General features: G+C 45.9%; 1 protein-coding gene across 1 annotated transcript in view; it reads right to left on the reverse strand.

Moving 5' to 3' along the window:
* Positions 1-1,309: 1,309 nt before the first annotated feature.
* Positions 1,310-15,907, reverse strand: part of Slc37a3 (solute carrier family 37 member 3) — a 42,402-nt gene continuing 27,804 nt past the window's right edge. The window contains exons 8-13 of the mRNA XM_031381613.1: positions 13,625-13,766; positions 12,194-12,295; positions 11,590-11,637; positions 10,554-10,705; positions 4,057-4,122; positions 1,310-2,648 (exon numbers count right to left, since the gene is read on the reverse strand). Of these exons, the coding sequence (XP_031237473.1) occupies positions 2,556-2,648; positions 4,057-4,122; positions 10,554-10,705; positions 11,590-11,637; positions 12,194-12,295; positions 13,625-13,766 (603 nt within the window). The 3' untranslated portion in view covers positions 1,310-2,555. The remainder of the gene's footprint in view (positions 2,649-4,056; positions 4,123-10,553; positions 10,706-11,589; positions 11,638-12,193; positions 12,296-13,624; positions 13,767-15,907) is intronic.

Below are 15,907 nucleotides of genomic sequence, written 5' to 3' on the forward strand. Positions count from 1 at the left end.
TCTGGCTGTCCTGGAACTCACTCTGTAGACCAGGCTGGCCTCTAACTCAGAAATCCTCCTGCCTCTGCTTCCCAAGTGCTGGGATTAAGGCGTGCACCACCACCGCCCGGCTTTTTAATCCATTTTCAAACCAGTCTTTACTATGTCCTTTTCTACTATTTTTGATATACTTAGCATGTGTGCATAGGTGTGTGGGTACATAAGCACATGGAGATCAGGGGTCAACACTGGGTATCTTCCTCTATCACACCCTCTCCCCTTTAAGATGTAGTATCTATGTGTATTTGTGTTTTGCCTGCAAGTACTTAAGTGTGCCATGTGCATGTAGTGCCTGTGAAGGCCAGGACGGGGCATTGGATCCCTTGAGACTGGAGGTATATAGATGGTTGTGAGCTGTCATGTGGGTTCTGGGAACTGAATCTGGGTCCTCTGGAAGAGCAGCCAGTGCTCTAAAGCCACTGAGCCACCTCTCCAGCCCCTCACTCTCTTCAGAGACAGGCTCTCCTATTGAACCTAAACCCACTAGTTCAGCTAGACCTGTCTCCAATGGCTCCTGAGCACTGGGATTCCAGGTGTATGCCGCTCCACCCAGATGTGTCCATGGGGACCGAGAATCCAAACTCAGGTATTCATGCTTTCAAAGCAGGCACTTCACCCACTCAGCCAGCTCCCCAGCTCTGACCCTTTCTTCCAGGGAAACATTTAATAATAAAATGAGGTGAACACCTAGGCATTTGTTAAGGTTACTTCCTTCACAGGTTGGCAGAAGCAGATCGAGAACATATTCAGAGATTTGGAGAGAAAACCATCATTTCATCCTGTTCTGAATGTGTACAACTCCATTTCAGGTAGAGCATGGAGAAGCTCTACGGAGAAGGGGGTGGGTGCTCAACCACCAGAGACTAAACTAGAAAAGAAAGCACAGGCTGATATCAGAACATGAAGATGCAGCCCACATGAACATGAACCTTTGAGCCACATGCCAACAAGAGGGTCACCAGTAAATAGGCTTCATCTGCAGGCACCACTGAGCACAGTCTGCCTCAGAGGGAGAGGGTGGGTCTACACAGCACCTAATGGGAATGAGGCCTCCCAGTACCTGGAGCAGGGGAGCAGCTCCACCTCACAAGGCTGTGGACTGTGTGCTTGCCAGCGACAAGCAGTGATGGGCAACTCAAGGCATCGTTGTACTTAACTGTAGGGCCAGGCTAGGAGTGCAGCAGAGTGTGAGACACACTAGGCATGTGCAAGACCCAGATTCCACCCCAGCACCACAAAAAGGAAGTGAGAGGCAATGTAAAGCTTAAGCTGAGATTAAGTAACCAAACGGCTGGACGTTTATTATCAAAGCCGGGGTTTGTTTCCCCTCCCTTCCTATGTTTCGTGTTTTCCCTTTATGTCAGTGATTGAACAGGAAAATGGTCAGAAATCTGTAGTGTTCCTCAAGTTCATCAATACATACTTTGGAGCATAAAGTGAGAAGTGAAAGACTATTTCCTAACCCAATGTGAATTAGGTGTCCCTCAAAATTGAACATTTTCCTCCTAGTTTTTTACATAATTTAAAATATATGTACAGAATGACCTTAAAGTATTGATTCACATAGAATTCATAGTCTTGAAGGCATACACTCTACAACCTTCTAAAAAGGGCAGGCCTCAGGCCCTAACAATCCACTAACATGATTCAATACACACACTTCACACCCCCAGGACAAAGAGCCTTTGTCTTTTCTCTAAGCCTGCTCTTCTGCTGAGGTACCTCCAGGAACCCGGCTGCGGCTCCGGCTGCCACTGCCACAGAGACCAATCTTCCAACAATAAGGCTGCAGAGAACGGCTTCTCAGAGGGTCTGATCGTTCCCAGACTGTGAATCTGGGGTTGAAAGCTCCAATTCTGGAATGTCTGAAATAACTTAATAGTCCACGAACAGAAGACTGCTCCTAGGAGTCAGTCAAATGTGGGTGAAGTTGGAGCAGAGCAATCCGAACAGCCATTCTAGAGAGAACAAGGACTTCCGGAAGCCACAGGGTGACCCAGCCATCGCACAGTGTGATCTTTCCACCCCAGTAAAGGTGCGTCCCGTCCATGGCAGGCCTGTAGCATCATCTGGTGTCAGCTCTGCTCTATGCCTTAGTAGTGATCCACTCTCTGCAGATGTGGTATCAGAGCACTGTACCACTGTACCAGTCTTCTCACCGATACAACATGATTTTACCTCCTGCTCACTTCGCTCTTGATTAAGGCTGAAGAACAAGGGTCCAGGACCAAAACCGGTATTTAAGGTTACAGGGATAAGCTGACAAGCCCAACAAAGATGCTGGCAGGTTCATTTTCCTTTCAGTACATTCACAAATGTAATAAAAATCTTCAGTAATTGCTGTAGTGTACAAAAATAATTCACCCCTTACTTGCCAGTGTCTGGGGTAGCTGGCAGTGCTGTAGGATGCCTGACGAGCTGAGGCTCCATTAGTGTTTAGAGAACTCCACACGAGTGAACTGAAGGCCTATGGGCCCTCATAAGCTTCCCAGTCCGTTCTCTCCTGTAGGTACCCATCACTCATTAAGTGTGTGAGCTTGTCTCCTTTGCACAAGAGAGAATACTTCCCTCACTATTAACGGTGAGATAAACAGAATTGTACAACTTGTCTGTGAAGAGAAAAAAAGTTTTTAAAATGAAGCAACAACTTATTTCTCTTAGAGTGGCATGATTTGAGCACTAGCAATGGATTTGAGAAAAGACATTCATTTTGACTTCACAGAAACAAAACTTTGTCTTCAGTGAATTAGAAAATTACTTTTGAAAATTATAGTTAGAACAACAACCACATAATGTCACACAGCTGTGAAAATATAACTGAAGTGTGCCTACTGCCACAGGCACAGCAAGTCACTAGAGATGAACATTGAGCTTCTTATACCAGACATGGTTTTTTGCTGCAATAGTTCCTTTGTTCTACTTAGCAGGTTTTTATGAGCCTTTATATTTATTTTTATTATTTACTCTGTGTGTGTATGTGCATGCATGTATGTGTGTGTGTGTAAGGAGGAGGGAGATCGTGAGTGTGCACATGTATACACTGGTATACATGTACAGATATGTGTGCGCAAGTACCACGACATGTATGGAGGTCAGAGGACAACTTGGGGCATGCCTTCTGCCATGCTGAGGCAGGATCTCTCATTTCTGCTGCTGTTCCTACAGGTCAGCTGACTTGTAGGCTTCTGGGTGACTTTCCTGGTTCTGCCTTCGTGCAGTAGCTCTGGGACCACAGATGTGTGCCATCACACCTTGTTCTTTATAGAGGTCCTGAGTGTCAAGCTTGGGTTATCAGGTATGTGCAGCTCGGACATTTACTGAGCTGTCTCCTTTTTGTTTGTTCTGCAGAGCTGGGGACTGAACTCTGGGCTTCAAACATGCTGCATCCCTAACCCATAAAAGGATCCTGGAAACCACTGGATTTCTTGTTAAAGACAAGGTCTTTTAGGCTGCCCCTGAACTCACAATCCTCCTGCCTCTGCCTCCTAAGTGCTGGCATCACAGGTGTATGTCACCAAATCTGAGTCATTAGAAGCTGGAGAAGAGAGTCCCCCAAACTTGCTCCTGCCGGCCTATGGAAGAGGCTAGAGGACAACTGCCCAGACTTAGGCAGTGGCCAATTAGGATGCCTAGTTTCAAGAGCAAGGTCATTTTAAAGACAGGGCCTAAGTGACTCTTTCTTATAAAGCACAGAATTTCAGGCAAGACTCTCTAGCTGAGCAGCTTCCCTGGCAGTGTCCTCGCTTTGGACTTGTACAGGACCCTGTTAATCAGAGCCTCCTTCTCTTTTCTGTACTACTGTTGCTTTGTTTCAGAATTCTCAAGTCCTGTTTTGCAGCCAGTCAGCAGCCCAGAGGAACACACTGATTAATGAGTCTTTTCAGCATAATCAAATGTTACTTTTCACACTGACGTCTTTAAAGCAATCAGCAATTTTGTTGGTTTCAAGTAGTGATGAAATCAAATGTTCTAAATTAAATAAGAAAGATGGTTAAAGAAAAAAAAAAAAACACTTACCATGAGAATAAAAAAGTAGAAAACCCACATCCATCCTAAGTTGTCCTGGATCAAAGACACCAGATACTAAAAAGGAGAAAGGGAAATCATAATAAATTCCTTATAAATTAACCAAATGAGGGCTGGGGACGTGGCTACCGATAGAGTGCTTTGTTAACATTCACAATGACCCCAGGTTTGATCCACAGCACCACACAAACTGGACCTGGCGTGCATGCCTGTGACCTAACCCTTGGAAGGAGGATCAAAAGTTCAAGGTTACCCTCTACTACACAGGCACTTTGAGGCCAGCCTAGGCTAAATGAGACTCTGAGTCAAAACAACAAAACAAAACAAACAAAGACAAGCAAGCAAACAAATGAACAGGGCTTGTAGTTAAAGCACTAGCTGTACTTACTCATAAGCACCTGTCAGTCCAGCTCAGGGGAACCCACACCCTCTTCTGACCCCTGAAGGCACCAGACATCACTCGATGCACACACATTCACGAAGGCAAAGCACTCAGGCACATAAAATATAAATAAACCAGAGAAGGTAGCCTGAAAGGAGATGAGTCAGGACTACTTTGGAAAATCAGGAGCTGGGGTTCAAATAACAACTTGTCATTTATAGAGCTCTACATAGGGCCCAGCACGGCTAAGCTGGCCTTGAACTCAGGCTCAGTCAGAGTGCTGGTAATGACTACAGGCTTGGCCCAACACCTTGCCTCCATTTGCATTTTATTACTGACTCATCCTGTACAAGATTTCGGGGAAGCTGTGTGCTCTGAGGTCTGCTTTCAGCATCTTCTGCCCTCCTGCTCACCTTCATCCTGGAACTGACGCTTTCAAAGACAAGCTGTTCCTCCTAAAGCTCAGTTTTCTTTCCTTTTTAAGTGTTTCTGAGGCACAGTCTTACTATGTAGGCCTGATCAGACTGGAAGTTGATATATAAATGAGGGTGGCCTCAAATAACCCTGCTCACTCTCAACCGCACTATCTGTTCACAGGGATACTATGTTACCAACATTCCACAACCTAACTCTTTCCCTTTACTTTCAATTACTGAAAAGAAGCTAAGAGCACTTAACCCAGCTTTATCTCCCCTTTATTACAGGACTATCTAACGCAAAGTTGGCCATCCTATGTTTTTCTTAATGCATGTGTGTGTGCTCACGCGCATGCACATGCACAGGCATATGAGCTTGTGCCCAAGTGTAAAAGCTGGAAGCGGGCATTAGGAGTCCTCCTCTATCTTGCTGCTATTCCTGAGGTCCCCTTTGAGGACACAAGATCTATGTTTTCTCAGCCAGGCTGGAACCCACCAGCAGTCCTCTTGTCTATACCTGCCTCAGAGCCGGGGTTACAGTAAGCCGGGACTGGATGATCCTAATTCAGTCCTCTTGATGGCCCAGTGAGTGCTCTGCCCCCATTTTAACCTTTTTTTTTTTTTTTTAAATTGGTTTTTTAAGACAGGGTTTCTCTGTATAGCCCTGGCTGTCCTGGAACTCACTCTGTAGACCAGGCTGGCCTCAAACTCAGAACACAGACCTCCAAAGTACTGGGATTAAGGCGTGCGCCACCACCGCCCGGCCATTTTAACCATTTTTAAGCTCACAGGCCAGCAACCCCAATTATATTCACAATGATATACACCCACAACAGCTGTTTATTTCCCAAATCTTTTTACCTATAACACAAGCCCTGTAGACCACAGTACCCACAACCCTACCCACTGGCAAGTTCTATATTGTTGTTTTCTTCTCCCCAAAGTCAGGGTCTCACTCTAGCCGAGGCTGGTCTTGAACTCATTATATAGTCTAGGACAGCCTTGAATTTGTGGCAATCCTCTTGTCCCAGTCTTCCAAGTGCTGAGATTACACCTGACTTAGCGACTTATAATTTACTTCTGAAGCTGTAAATTTGCCTACTGTAGATACTTCATGTAAACTTATTTTCTATCTGTCTTACTAATCAATCACATAGCAAAATTTTCAAGGTTCAACCACATAGTGAGCAAGCATTAGCATTTCACTCCTTTTCATGGCTGAATAGGATTCCACTGAATGTATATATCACATTTTTTTTAATCCATTCATTTGTTGAATACCTGATTCTACTTTTATCTACTATAAATAACACTGTAATAACCACCAGCAATGCAAATGTTAGTCCTTGTTTTCCGCTGGGGAGAAGGGGAAGTAAACCCAGGAGTACTGTGCTAGGTCACATAATAATTGCACATTTAATTTTTTAGGAGGGATACCCATTATTTTCTGTACCATTTTGTTTATGTTCATACCAGCACATAAGGCTCTGATTTTGCCTGGAAACACAGATGTGAACCACATGAGTGTCTGGTCCCATGGAGGTCAGAAAAGGACACTGGATCCTCTAGGACTAGAGTTATAGCCAGTTGCGAGTCATCATGTGGGTGCTGGGAATGAATCGGTGTCCTCTGAAAGAGCAGCCAGTCCTCTTTCCCACTGAGTATCTCTCTAGTCCCTATGTTCTACTTTTTATTACAGTGATCCTCACTAGGAAGGAAGTCAGATATCAGTATGGCTATGATCTGTTTCACATGGATTTATATTAGCCGTTTATATCTATTTTTTAATCAAAATTTGCCCTATGTTTTCATCTAAGAATTTCATAATTTTAGCTCTTCAACTTAGATCTTTAACCCACTTTGAGGTAATTGTTGTAGAGTATAAAATAAGAATTTAATGACATTCCTTTTCATGGGGATATCTAGTCCCTCCATTCCAAGGCTGAAGAGATGACTTTCCCCTGCTACACAGCCTTGACATTGGTCCTGAAAAATCACCTGACCACAGATGAGGTAAGCCACATCCTTTGACCACATCATTACTGAAATGCATGCTGGGAAAAATGAAAGCAAAAGCACTAAGTGATCTGGCCTAGGTCCTATCAGATAAACAGAGAGTGCAAGTCCAACTGGGTGCAGCAGTATGCCTGGGATGGCTGCAACTGTGAGAACGAGGCAGGAAGGTCAAGGTCAACCTGGGGTCAAGGTCAGCCTGGACAGACTACAGAGCAAGCTCCCTACCCACAAAACTCTCACCACCCATTACAGCTTCGGGAACATAGTAGCCTTCCAAACAGTAACTGTAACTCTACCTTTAAAAAATATTTATCTTTCAAACAACTACACCATGGTTTTCGTTTGTTTTTTAAGACAATGTCCCTCTGTGTAGCCTAGCTGTCCTGGAACTCAAGGGATCAGCCCAAGTGGCTTAAAGGCCTAAGCCACCACCACTGGCTAACACTGTTTTCTTACTCATTGTGTGTATATGTGGGGTCTCTCTCTCTTTCTTTCTCTTTTTCTCTCTTTCTCTCTCTTTCTCTCTCTCTCTCTCTCTCTCTCTCATACACACACACACACACACACACACACATACATACAACTGTACGTGTGGAGGTCAAAGGACAACCTGTAGAATTCAGTTCTCTCATTCTACAATGTGATGGCCAGGGATCAAACTCAGGTGGTCAGGATTGTTGGCAAATACCTTTTCCCACTGAGCTATCTCACTAGTCCTTTAAAAACATTCTGTCAATGTGCAGTTTGGATGACATAAAGGTACATCCACTACAAGGGCAGAGCACAACAGTTTTTAGTGGATCCAAATTTATGCAGCCAATCATTAATGCCATTTAGCAATGTTATGACCGACTCCACAAGCAGCCAGCCCACTGGCAGTCACTCCCAAGGCACTCCACCAGATCCAGTCTTTTTTAGACATTTCATATGAATGAAAGCACACTGTGTCTCCCATGGCTGGCTTCTCTCGGTAGCATATTTTTGAGGTTAATCTATGCTGCCGCATCTTTCAAGCCTTCCTTGCCTTCTAACTGATAGATAATCCTCCACTGTATGGATCTGCCACATCCTGCTTACACATTCAGCAGCTCCTGGACATTTGTGCTGTTTCTACATTTAGTGGATAAATGTTTAAGTTTCAATGTAGTCATAGATGTTTGTACTCGTTTCTCCCTAGTAGACAACGCAATTTGATCAAATCCAGAAATATGTGTCCAAACACATTAAGAGGCCTGGCGAGCTAGCCCAGTAGATAAGGACATTGCCACCAACCTTGGTTGCCAGAACTCACATACTAGAAGCAAAGAACCGACTTTTACAAATTGCCCTCTGATCTTACATGTGTGACATAGCATAGATATGCCCATACACGTACACACAAAATAAACAACATACTAAGTACAAACGGCTCACTTTTTATCTTAGTTTTTTTGGTACAGGATACTGCTATGCCTTGGATAACCTGGTTGCTACTGCACAGCCCAGGCTGTCCTTAAACTCAAAGCCATTCTGCTGCTCCCTAAGGACTGAGATTATAAGCATGCACCACCATGCTCGGTTTTGATTTTTTTGTTTGTTTGTTTTTTCCGAGACAGGGTTTCTTTGTGTAGCCCTGGCTGTCCTGGAACTCACTCTGTAGACCAGGCTGGCCTCAAACTCAGAAATCTGCCTGCTTCTGCCTCCCAAAGTGCTGGGATCAAAGGCGTATTTGGTTTTCTTGAGGCAGTTTCTCTATGTATCCCCGGCCATCCTGGAACCGGCCCTGTGACCTGGAACTCAGATCCTCCTGCCTCTGCCTCCTGAGTGCTGAGACTAAAGGCATGCGCCACCACCACCCAGCTCAGTTTGGAACAGAGTGTGGTACAGGGGACAGAGGTCCTGCTTGGCCTTGACCATCATGTGCAATGGCTGTTCTCCAGGAGACAGACAGCAACTGCTATGGCAACCAGGAGGAAAAACAACAAAGTCTTGAAAAGTCAGGTGAAGGTAGAGGCAACACTTAAGGAGGAGTCTAGGGAATGGTTAAGAGCAAGGCTGATGGAGTCTCAACCTTCAGTCACAGAGTTTGTAAGGTAAATCCTTGGGCAATGAGAAATCATTAAAAATCCCCAAGAGGCTGTGCGTGGTAGCACACACCTTTATCCCAGCACTTTATAGCCAGGGCCATCTGGGAAATAAAACAAAACAAAACAAAACAAAGTCCACAATAGGCCTAAACACAGCCAAGAATAGCTTACTCCTGTCCGGCTTGCCTGACTGTGGGGGGTCAGACTCATGGTGGCCAACGCTTACAGTCGGGGTCTGAACACTGACACGTGTAGCCAGCATGGTAACACAGCCTATAATCCCAGCACACGAGAGGTGATCAGGAACTCAAGGTCAGCCTTGGCTACGTAAGAAACTGTCCTCAAAAAAGGAAAAAGAAAATTCAAAGTAAAATGTATTTGGAAGGAACAGGGTTTTTCCGTTTTTTGTTTTTTTGGGTTTTTTTTGGTTTTTCGAGACAGGGTTTCTCTGTAGCCCTGGCTGTCCTGGAACTCACTCTGTAGACCAGGCTAGCCTCAAACTCAGAAATCCGCCTGCCTCTGCCTCCCAAGTGCTGGGATTAAAGGCATGCGCCACCACCGCCCAGCATGAAAGGAACAATTTTTAAAATACTCAATGTGATGGAGCTGGCAAGATGGCCAAGGGTAAAGACCCTTGTCACCAAGCCTGAGGAGGTCCTGAGTTCAAGCTCCAGGACCCACACAGTGGAAAGAGAACAGATTCTGACAGGTTGTCCTGATTTCCACACATGTGTCACATGACATGCACACACATACAGACACATACATACATAAAACAAGATGAGTATTCACACACATACACCCCCAGACATGAAGCCTTCTGAATGGGTGACAGTAGCCTTGCTTGATTTCCACCCCAGAGCATGCAGAGGTAATCCTCCTACCCTTGTTAAATATTTTTTTAAAAAATATTTTTGTCCTTTAATTATACAGTCAAATATCCTAAGCTTGTCAACCGTTTATTGTACAGTGCTTTGGAACCAGAATGTCTTCCATGAGTCAAGAGCGAAGAGGTAGGGCTATGGGGGCGGGGGGGTTGGGCGAGTTGGGGGAGGGAGGGAAACTGGTCCACAATGCTCCCCTCATGGAGCCTACATCTCTGCAGCGAGCAGACACTGATAAAACATCCACTACATGGCTGGGTAACATCTGGATGGGCTACTACCCCTCACTGCTTGCTCCCTCACGGACCACAGGCACTAGCTGGCAGGGATTCACCCCACTAATCAAGCAGACCAGCAAACTTAAATTATCCTGACTACTTCAGTAGGGCAATCTTAACCTAGAGGCACTCTAGCATCTATGTGGGAATATCTATATAGGTCTGCAGGTTCCAACTCAGCATGTCTGCAGACCTCCGGGGTTCGGCATCCTAGATGATTTTGCTATGGGACACCTACAGCCAACCTCTGGGACCAGTCATAAATGTCTGGACATGGAGAAAACGGACTGTACTCAGAGTTAGCTACACAATCCATGGCCATGCGGGATGCCTTCCATATTAGGTCCCACCTCTCAGAGGCTGAAAACCTAGGGCTTTCTGTACAGCAGTCCACAGCACAAGAGCGCCACCTGGCGTGAGAGCCAGCAAGCACACGCTCTTCTCACCTGGCCCACGGCAGCACCAATACTCCCTGTTCCATCCACGATCCCAGTGACAGTCGCCAGAGCCTCGCTGCTTCCTTGGATCAGCTCTTGGCGACCCAAATCTGCAGAAATAGCGGAGCTAACCATATTGGATGGTCCACCGATAAAAAACCCTGAAGCCATAAAGAGAACAGGTTCATGTTAAAATCTGATCCATATCTCTAGCCACTGACCAGAAAGATGGACTATCCCAATGTCTTAACCAACATGTTCGTGAGATACAGAAACTAAAGTGTTTCTAGATAGTATTTTCAGACTAACTGTATCTGCTCTTCTAAAATCACTTCTCCAGTGATAGGACACTGGTGTCTACAGCACCTAAGGGAAAGACCATCACAGCAGAGCAGAGCAGAGCAGTTGGCCTTTTCAGTGCAGTAGGTATGAACTCATCATCAACCAATGGCAGGCAGCACCTTGTCAGGGTCTATTACGGCAGAGTTATGTCCCCCAAACACCAATCACCCGAGTCAAACAACACACTGGAAGGAGGGGGGTGAGACAGAGCTGTTTAAAAGGGGACAAAAAGGATTTTGTCTGCCACTGCTCTTGTAAGGCCACCCCCCTCTGGTGGGTGTGTGGCTTGGCTCTGGTAGACTTAGTCATGTTATTAGAATCAGAGCCACACATCTTGCTGAATTAAAAAAATTACTTTTTAAAAATATAACATATTCCCTAATTATGCCCAACTATTTTATCTAGTGCTCAAGAAAACACCCGACCCAGTTTGGCACAAGAGAAAAAGGCTGTTCCGCACTTCCACAAGCTAGTGGATGGGATTCTGGCGTGAGGCCTTCCTGAGTCACCTGCTGAAGTCAAAGCCAGACCTGGGGCAAAAACTCAAATCCAACCGAAATGGTGATCTCTCCACGGGATAGGGATGGCTTCTGTCACAGAGGGTTGAGGAGGCTGGCCGTGAGTGGGGGAGAAGCTGGCAAAGGAGACAGCTTTCTCTGAACTCCCAGAGGGACAGCGAAGTGAACAGAAGGGTCGACAGTACCTGTAATGGTCATCAGAAGCGCATTGATGGACTTATTGTTTGGAGAGCCTGTGAGAGAAGAGACACACCACAGTGACTTGAAAAGCAGTTGCATGTGTCCCCATCAACAGTGCACAGCAAGTGGCTGCATTCCCGCCACTGCACAATCCCTCCAGAGACAACAAAGACAGAGGACTCTCAGGGCCCCTTCCAGCTTTTGTCCTGTCTGCCTCTGGCTACTGCTCAAGCTAATGAGATGTCTAAAAACCAGAGAAAGACTCTACCAGCTTTAGAACACACACACACACACACACATACCCCAAGACCTACTAATTACCATCCTCCCACTTTAGAAACCTTGCCTCCTTTTATGGTTTTATTGGCTCTAATGCTGTCCCTCTGGAGCCGCCCCTCAAACAAAGCAATACACTCCCAAGCAAGCTTTTAAACAGGTCCACAAAGCAAGGGAGACGACAGTTTCCTCCCCACACAAATAAAACCATGGGATGACAGTTCCCAGGCACTCAGAGCTAATCACAGATCTCTCTGTGGCTGACCACTGACTGTGGGCAAGTGCCTACCTTCAAGAGATCAGGAATCAATACAATTACAAAGGAATACTCACGACTGTACCCAACAAGGGACCCAACTGCCAGGAACAGGCTGAGGGCCAGCACAGGTGCTCTCTTCTGCAGTACATCAGAGATGAAGCCTTGCAGAGTCCCACCTTCAAGCACAAAGAACAGTCAGTGGAAAGCAGCTGTGGCTGAGCTCAGCCGTCTGAGGCAAGCTCCTCAGGGGCCAAAGATACAGCTGGTTCTCCCAAGTCTCCCCACCACAACGACTGCCCATGGACTGGATACCACAGAGTAAGAAAAAAGAAAACCAGCGAAACCATTAATAGTCATATTTACCAATTTCCCTACCAAATAAAAAACGAACTGATTCCTCTGAATTTCCTCATTTGAATTTAAAGCATGATGAATTGAATCAAATGAGCCTGTACTTGCAGTCCCTCTGAAGGCTGGAGCAGAAAGATCCCAAACTTGGAAGCAGTTCAGGCTGCCTAGTGTGACCTAGTGAAGCCTGGTCCCAATAGCTAGTTTAAGGAAGACACCTCATGAGCTACCAACAGAGCCCCTGAGCTGCAGTTCCAAGCCCACTTCTTTCCCTCTGGACCAAGATGCCTTTAATTGTGGAGGATACAGAAGTATGATCAGGTCTCAGGGTGTCCTTTGGCTCTGGACCTAAGACTATTGATAGCTGAGTTCAAATACAATAGCAGTGTGACACCTAAGGGCCTACTGTGCAATTCATGTGCTCAGGGTAGCTTGGCTTTACTGGAACTCTGTGTAAACATCGCAGACAGAGACCTTAAGGTGGGGCCATAGTATATAATCTGTTGGTCTTGCTGAAAGGTTTATTATTTCCTCATTTGTAGTTCTGGCTACAACACAAAGCCACTGTTAAAATCTGTTATAGAACTAGGGTTACGGTACATTTGCTAGGCAAGGGTTCAATCCCCAGCCTGGAAAATCAAATAAATCCGTCGTATATAGCAAGGCAATTAATTGCAAACACACACAAGGCAGGAAAGAGAAACCCTTTCTGTGTTCCCTTTCTCTGGTGCCTGACAATCTACATACGAAGGTGCTATGTCTGCCTCCTTGGCTGGAGACAGTGGGGCAGTGGGAGGAAGCCAAAATGAACACATTCCTACTCCATCTCGAATCTCTCACAGAATCAGCTTCAAAGCTGAGCCATCCCTGAAAGCACACAAAGGCGCTGCATTTAAAGAGATTTCCAAGTGTTCCCAGGACAAAAGAACTGATCCATCAACGGCAGACTACGAGAAGACAGCCCTATAAATCACAGCCTGTCTCGAGCTGGCCTGCCTTCCTAGGACTTTTTGTTCTCACAGAAGTTTGCATGTTTACTGGTAGGACAGGTTGGGAAGGATGGCAGTGGAGCAAGCAATAAAACTTCAAATGAGATTTCCTAACTGTGAAAGGTGGCAGGCAACTAACTCTGTGGAAGGAGATGCACACGTGCGTACCTACAATGCCTCCAACATCGTACCAAATGGACAACTTGTCAGCTTCGGCTTCCTTCCACCCGAAGTTGTTACTCAGATAAAAGGGCAGCCAGAAGAAGAATGAGTAATTCACTAGCTTCAGGCAGGCGTAGGCCAGTGAGTACTGTAAGAAAAACACAACTATCAACAAGCAGCATGTAGCACAGAGTGATGGTTCCCCTGACTTTACCCAGAAGCCCTCTTCTCTTCTATTAGTTTCCGGAAAAAAACAAAAACAAAAAAAACTATGCACAGCTTTTTCTTCTTTTTTCTATTTCTTTTTTTTTTAAAGATTTATTTATTATTATATGTAAGTACACTGTGACTATCTTCAGACGCATCAGAAGAGGGAGTCAGATCTCATTACAGATGGTTGTGAGCCACTATGTTGTTGCTGGGATTTGAACTCAGGACCTCTGAAAGAGCAGTCAGTGCTCTTAACCACTGAGCCATCTCTCCAGTCCTGCACAGCTTTTTTCTTAACTACCACCAGTTTCTTCTTCTATCGTTTTTCTGGCAAAAGCAAGCCAGTGTTTGAAACCCAGAATGCAGTGCACACTGTGCCCACGTTTCTTTATTTAGACAAAAGGTCTCTGGTGTCCGGGCTACCAACTAGCATCAGCCACAGGCAAATTGGCCTAGCAAACCCCAGCTCATGCTGCCAGCAGCCAGACTTTCTTGATTCTCTTCCCACAAATCTAATTCTGCAAACTACTGAGAGTAAGTGACTCAGTCACAGACAGAAAGACATCCACCTGAGGACCACGTCCCACAGGAAAAAAAGCCTTTCTGATGGGCGGAAAAGGAAAGGCTATGGTCTTCCCTGGTCCCTGGCTCTCTTCTAAAACAGAGCTGCCTTAAGTGGGTGATGGCTGAGACTCCCATACTCAACACATACATTATTACCAGGAAACCCTGACTATTAGCATCAAAGGGAAGGCAGAGGAAGAGGGCGGACTTCAAAGGGTGTCTGGCCAGTTCTCCCCCGCCCCCACTCCACCTCCCACCCCCACCCCCACCCCCACCCCGCACCCCTTCTCTGTGATTTCCCAGGTGCCACTTGTTTTAAAAGAGCTTCCCTGGCAGGCAGGGTAGCAGACACCCTGTGGAGAGCCAAATCCCAGCCACCACGGCTCTCGGCCCAGAAGCCGCCTACAAAGACAAAAGCCTAACTAGACTTCCTCTCCACCCAGCTAGTGCCAGGGAACAATGGCTTAGGAGTACAAAGGAGCCAGCAAATGAGTTTCTTGTTTAGCTGTAACAAACCGAAGTTCTGTTTCAACCAAAACAACTGCCAGTAAAATATTTTAATAACAGAAAGACACTATCTTCATAAGAACAGGCCTAAAAGGGCCTAAAAGAACCAGAGTTTCCCCACTGCTAGTCACTGCCTTTGGATGCAAGAATGAGAGAAGGCTACACTTGACTACCTGTTGGAAGGGTTAGTTTCTTAGCAGAGAGGCAGGGGGCAGAAGAGAGCTGGGATGGCTACAGTCTTGCATCATGAAAACAAGAAGCTTTGTCAACTACACTGAGCCAGGCAAGGGTGTCATCTCCATCCCCTGGCACTGAGACACAAGGATGGACTGGGTGACTTACCCAGGTCGCACAGAAAGTTCCTGGGCAAGCTGCAAACACAGCCCAGGCTTCAGGACACCCCAAACATCAAGACAGACAGACTGCAGTAGCAGAACAGGTTCAGCTCCGATGGAGATGATCCTGACTGCAAAGGTTGTGGAAATGCTGGGACGCATTACCAAGAAATACTTGTGTGCTCTGTCCTAGGACTGGGCAACTCCCTATTCCCTAGAACGATCAGAATTCACAAGGCAGATAATGAACCATTCAAAACCCCTCTTGGTCCAGGTAAATCTGACAGATTCAAAATACATATTTAAAAACTTGTTAATTTTGCCTTCATAGTTGCATGACAGATCAGGGTCCGCATGTTCACGAGTCATGTCTGGACATGCCCACCCGACCCATGTTGTCTGGAGCTTCTATATGTGACAGGGTTAAGTGATTAAGGCTGAGATTTTTCAGTCTCCACTTTTCATGGCTACCGGGGAAGCTGACAGATGCTACACAAGCATCTCAGGCTGCATCAGTAAACGGAAGGCAGCATGCTCCCCACCCAGCAGAGCACTAATGAAGGTACCATGCCTGCCAGCTGTGGAAGGAGACAGGGAGTCCTTACCGGGATGACCCCAGGAAGGCAGCAAGCCTGATGAAAGCTTATTGCCTTCACTTGGATGACAGCCCTGT

This window comes from Mastomys coucha, unplaced genomic scaffold, assembly GCF_008632895.1.
Source record: "Mastomys coucha isolate ucsf_1 unplaced genomic scaffold, UCSF_Mcou_1 pScaffold20, whole genome shotgun sequence".
Lineage (NCBI taxonomy): Eukaryota > Metazoa > Chordata > Mammalia > Rodentia > Muridae > Mastomys > Mastomys coucha.